The sequence below is a fragment of the Magnolia sinica genome, chromosome 9, assembly GCF_029962835.1.
Source record: "Magnolia sinica isolate HGM2019 chromosome 9, MsV1, whole genome shotgun sequence".
NCBI lineage: Eukaryota > Viridiplantae > Streptophyta > Magnoliopsida > Magnoliales > Magnoliaceae > Magnolia > Magnolia sinica.
The window spans coordinates 87149404-87155672 of record NC_080581.1 but is presented as its reverse complement, the minus strand read 5'-3'; the positions used below and the strand labels follow the sequence as shown (position 1 = coordinate 87155672).

The window sequence follows — 6269 nt, the reverse complement described above, 5'->3', positions numbered from 1 at the left end:
AGCCGATCAGCCTCTACAACTGCATAATGAAGATCTTTTCTAAAATTATGGCATCCAGGCTTGCTCACATCCTCCCAAAGTTGATATCTAAGGAACAGGGAGCCTTTTGTTAAAGGGCGATCGATAGCTGAAAACATCACCATTGCTAGGGAGATGTGTAACACTCCGTACTTTTCGGTACTCGGGTGTTACCGTATAACCAAATTTAGAATGACGCAGGCCTAGTTAGGTGAACATTCACGTTCATCCTAGCCTAAATCCAACCGTTAAAAACAGTACCAATCCATACATCAAGCTATCTATCCGTCGATTTTCAAGATGAATCATCATACCACCTAAGAGACCTATCTTCTTAGGATCCACCATTTGAAAACATAGATCGGGTTACCTGGTTTCATATCCAACTCTCGGATCACACCTAAGCGTTCTTTAATACCCTAATGGTTATTGAAAATTTAAAGTTAGTCAATCCAATCGTTGGACTGTCTGAATGCTCAGTAAATCATGATTTAGCAATTAGAAATTCATGTAGTGTAGCTCACACTAATGCAAAGCAATTCTAAAGTTAGGGTAGGTAGCTGAATGATGCACAACGAGTAGTCTCACATCCTACATAGGTATAATAATAATAATGAATAAGTAAATAAATAAAGATAAATAAATAGCAACGCATAGGCGATATTGATTAAAATAGGACGTTAAACATTATCATGTTCGTAAAATCAAGCATTAACTGGGGTCTAATATGCAATATTTGACCCTCAACACTAAGGATATTTTTTGTATAACCTAGTCATACAGCATATACCCCTTCACACCATTACTATAGCCAACAAAGATATACTTTTTAGCCCTTTGGTATAGCTTATCTCTCTCAACTGACAGTACATAAGAGTAAGTATTGTAACCAAATACATACAGTCTCGAGTACTCCACCTGTTGACCACTCACATTCAATGGTCGTGGAAAGAGACTGATTCACCAAGTAACAAGTCGTGTTAACGACCTTTGTTCATAATTCCTTGCCTAACCCAGCATTATTGATCATGCATCGGGTCCTCTCCAATAGAGTCTGATTCATATGTTCAGCTACACCGTTCTGCTCTGGTGTGTGGCATACTGTGTTGTGCCTCACTCCCTTCATCTTTGCGATACTAATTGAATTCTCCGAAAGTGAATCCCTCAATGTTATCTATCCCCAACACTTTCATCTTTTACCCTATATGTTTTTCCAACATCACCTTCTATTGCTTGAAGTTGATGAAAATATCGAATTTATTTTTCATAAAATAAACTCACACATCTTTAAAATAGTCATTAATAAATGAAAAAAAAACCATGATGACCCTCCACCATAAACTACAGGCGTTACCCCCATATATATGAATGCACATAATCAGGAATTTCCTTACAAACATATTTTCCAGACTTAAAAGACAACATTGATTATTTACAATATATACAATGCTCGAATATGTTAAAATCAAAATTTTTAAAAGTTAGAATTAAACAACGATCAGAAAATACTTTCATGCCCCCACTCACTCATGTGGCCCAACGTGCATGCCACAGCCATGCAGATGCGGAATCCGCTATAGACATTACATCTCCAACCAATGATGTACTTCCGATCAACCTATAAAGGTTTTCATTCCTCTATGCCTTCATGACTATGAGTGTCCCCTTTGAAACTTTAAGGACACAATCGAACCTAGTGAATTTGCACCCTAGTGTCTCGAGTGGTCCCAGAGATATCAGACTTTTTCTCAAATAAGTAACGTGTCTCACTTCGGTCAAGATACGCTTCATGCCATCAAACATCTTGATCCGCACCAATCCAACACCTACCACTTTACAGGCTTGTCATTGCCCATAAATATACCTGGCCACTATTGCACTCACTTTAACTGGTGAACCAAATCTAATGAGAGGTCATGTGGTACGAAGCCCCCATATCCAAAATTCATTCTTCGTCAAAGTATCTTGATTTTGATGCGGTCCGCACGTCACTACCATTCGTCTCCTCACTAGATTCCGCAGTTGTGGCTTCCTTGGAAGAACACTCTAAATTCTCTTTTCTCGACTTAGGATTCTGACAATCCTTCTTTATATACCCGGTCATCCCACAATTCCAGCACTTCAACTTTTCTTTGCCCTTGCCTTTAGGTTTGAACGTTAATCGTGAAGATATATTGTCACACTCAGAATTTATCCCCCTTGTAACCAGTACATTTATAAAAGCACTCACGTCACTATTTTTTCTCATTGCATTCGACTGATGGGCTGAGATAATAAATCTCGACGCCAATGATTGTTCTATTAGTGCACAACGAGTCCTTAAATGACTCATATGAAGCGGAGAGAGAATTCAGCAGAATGCATGCCTTATCCTCATCTTTCATCGTTTCATCTACTTCCAATAATTTGTAAATCAATTTATTGAAGTTACTAATGTGGGCCTCAACATCAACCCCTACACCATCTTTAGATTGAATAACTAAAGCTTCAAGTACAAACGATTTTCAAGAGATTTCTTTGCATAGCTATTCGCTAGCTTCACCCATGTACTTGTTGCGACTTTCTATCTCATGACATGACATAAGACATCATCCGTTAAGCACAACTGGATAGAGGTTCTAGCTTTCTTATTCATCTTGTTCCATTCATCTTCAGTCATAGATTTTAGTTGCTTTTCAAGGAGGACATCGTCCAATCTTTGCTGAACTAGGACACTGCTCATCTTAACTTTATATAGTTCAAAATTGTTTTTGTCAAAATATTTTTTACATCAAACTTCAGGTTAGATGTCATTGATACATTGCTTTCAAATTCGATCTGTCTCCCAATGTTAGCTTTGATATCACTTATTGGGGAACCACGGAAGCATATGGAGACAAATCAAGCAAAGTTCTACCAATCGCATAACCAAGTCCAAACACAAACAATTTGAATTTTACGTAGAATAAATCATGGCACAAAGCAATGAGTAATGTACTATAAAAGCATAAATTACAAGAGATAGAGTCTTAACGATTTGAACATGCCTCAAATTCAATTCACAAGCCCAAGCTATGCTCTTGAAACCCTTAGGAATGAATTAGAAAGCCTAAAACTCCTCTATTACCTCCCAAATCTCGATTACACCCGATATATATAGGATTATATAATATCACAATCAAAATAGGAAACAAATCCCACACTTATGCAATTCTGTGTACGCACTCGATGGGACCTTCAATGGGACTTTGATGACATCGAGTAGAAACACAAAAAATTTCTAGCAACCAACATGAATTTTTCTAATTTTTCCAATGGCATCGACCATCCATCGATGGCATCAATGGTTGCTCGATGACATTGAGTGGTCTATCAATAGCATCAACAGACCCTATTGCTTATAGATTTAAAACATCAGCAACAATATATCACTATTGTTGTAGTGTACAGCTATGTGGGCTAATAATTTAAGACCTAATGAGGAAGCCTATTAATACAAGAGTTACACTTTAATAATCTTTACACAGGCAGATAAGAATGGTAACTCTAGGTAACGCTAGACTGAAATCCCAGATTATTTGAATTTGAATGAGAGTTGTGCTTCAGTGTATATACACTATGCTTTTAGCTTTGACCCAAATGGACTCAATGGCATCCCTAGTAATCTCTAACAAATGTCATATTGGACCCTCAGATAGATTAAAGTTTTCTGAAGTAGCCAACAAATCTCTCAATGCTAATAATTTTTCTATAATGAGCCCAATCTGCTATATGCTTTGTATGATAAGCTTGTCCTATAAAAAAGAAATTGTGGGCTCGCCATGATTTGTAAATGACATCCAATAAGTCTATCATGTGCCCCCATGTTTTCCTTGACACCCAAAAATCAGGCGGATCCATATCCCAGACTACCAGTGATTAATATGTTCTTAACAAAATTCCCTATCACTCATTGAAATCAAGCATAGTGCCCTCATTTACAAAAATCTACTATTCTTTTTTGAATAACCACGCAAGTATGCATGACACTTTCTCAAATGTTTCCGTTACATATCCAACACAATTCCAGCCCATTTCCCCAATCTTAATAGCTTTAGAGAAAGAGCATGGTTAGGTCCCACAAGCAGTCTTATGACTCGTCACACATCTTCAAGCATGGTTAGGTCCCACAAGCAGTCTTATCATGACTCATCATGCAACTTCAACCTTTGATATCATTTGTAGTGCTTCACATGATGCAACAGTTATCCTGGCTGGGGTCTTGGTACACATAATGCAGTGGCTGTTGCGTGCTGTATTGGTAGGCCCAATAAGTGGGCAGAACTGCGGTTTCACTTGATGGCTTTGTCTCCTCCTCTTTCTTCTTCTCATCGACAACTGCGACGCTAACCAGCTCTGTAAATCCCATCTTCTTTCTTAGCAGGGTTGTCAAAACGACCGAGTCGACTCCCTCACCAACCACTACAAGCTGTTCCTTATTGCCGCCCTCCAACGTAGCAGATATAACACCTGCAACCAACATAATCAAAATAATTTCTTAGAACCCAAATCAGAATCTACAAAAGACGCCAGTTCATGCCATATTTGTGGTTTGGTTCAAAATTTCAAGGTACCAAGAAGATGTAGGTACTCTAGTTCAACATTTAGAGAGTGGACTCACTGAATCGACTCAGCTCATGTGTTGGCGAAATCAAGTCAGTAGTGAACTAGGGGACGATTTAAAAGTACCACTACTCACTGAGTTGACTTAGCTCATCTGGTTTGTGCTTAGAGTGGTGTAGGAAAATGAATATGATATCTGGTTAGTTTCCTTTTCCCCACCCTTTTGCGTAGAATCTCAATTTCAATTGCAATTGGAATTTGCAGTCAAGTACATCCCAACCGTCCCTAAATTTGGGTCTTCCAAACCCACTTGATAACCATCAGAAAGAGATCAAGTGAAATAAAAAGAGGCACGGCATGTGCTGCTAAATCAGCTATCACTGACTCGACGAACTCAGTGAGTCAACTCAGTTTGCGCAACCAGCACTTGATTTGATGACAGCTTAAAACTCGCATCCAAGAAATTAAAATTACGAGCTTGTCAACGAATTATCTGCTAAATGTTTTGGTGAAATTACCTTGTATGCTGACTGCAGTTTTCATGGCCTTGGACCGGCTCTTTGGATCATTCATCGGGACTTTCATCACAATTTTTTGCTGTAAACAGAATTAAACAAAGTTACTACAATGAAAACCACATAAAAATTCATAAGACCCACTTCAAGAAATCAAACATAGTAAAAAGACAAGTAATATAAGATACCTTCATTGTATTTTTTTAGCGAACAACCACAGCAGAAACGTTCGTTGTGTGTGATTGTTTATCCCACCCAACGATTTTCAGCGGAGGTAGGATGAAGGACAACGAAAACTTTTGAGTGTGGTTGTTGGTCCGGAGAACTCCTCTATTTATAGACATCATGAAAATGGCTGTAGATCTTCGTTGAAAGATTCACTATCTTTTTCAACTGTACTGCGTTGAAGCTGAGAAGGGACCCTTCTGAGGGCAGACACGGTCAAGGGAAGAATAATTATGCAAGACGACACGGAATCGCGTCGAAATCAGCACTTCATTTCATGGTGGGCCAGCCAACGCGGTTACGAGCTGCAGTTATTGACTGATGAATGTTTGCAATTGCCCGGCCGGTGCGGAATCTTCTACTTTGTGTGGGTCATGGGTACCTATTTAGGACCGGGACACCAACGATCACGATGGGCGATTGTACGTGGCCGCGATAACATCATGATCCAATGATCACAGCCTTTCAAAGGATGCGGATTGCCTGCTACAGTCGCAGGAACTTCCTGCTACAGGAAGCTGGGTGGGGCACATCCTGAACTATTTGGGGGCGGCTTCCTTGCAGGCGTTGTGATGGGGCACATCCTGAACTATTTGTTAAATGCTAAGGTGAAAGATTTCAGCCATTCCTCTGGTGCAAGGACCCTGACCGAAATCTAGCCCTTCATCCCTCCAGCTGCATTTCAGTCCATTGTGGCCAGCGTCGTGTCCCTGTCTAACAGACCCGATAATCTGATCTGGGACCTTTCCTCTTCGGGCAAATTCTCATTGAAGTCTGCCTGGAATGGAATCAGGACTCATCAGCCTCTTCTCCCCTGGACGAAGTGGCTATGGAACGATCGTTTGCTCCAAAAGTTGGAATATTTGTTTGAAAAACCATTAACAGGGTCGTTCCAGTAGACGCAGTTGTGTTGCAGTTTGGTATTTTTCT

The 6269-nt window shown here is 39.6% G+C and overlaps 1 protein-coding gene across 1 annotated transcript; it reads right to left on the bottom strand.

Annotated features, from left to right (window-relative positions):
• Positions 1-3993: 3993 nt before the first annotated feature.
• On the bottom strand, positions 3994-5476 carry LOC131255961 (disease resistance protein Pik-1-like). Its single transcript, XM_058256931.1, has 3 exons — positions 5303-5476; positions 5118-5196; positions 3994-4506 (listed from the first exon to the last, which is right to left on the bottom strand). Exons 1-3 carry the CDS (start codon positions 5306-5308, stop codon positions 4226-4228), a joined length of 366 nt encoding a protein of 121 aa, XP_058112914.1. The 5' UTR covers positions 5309-5476; the 3' UTR covers positions 3994-4225.
• Between the last annotated feature and the right edge of the window lie 793 nt (positions 5477-6269).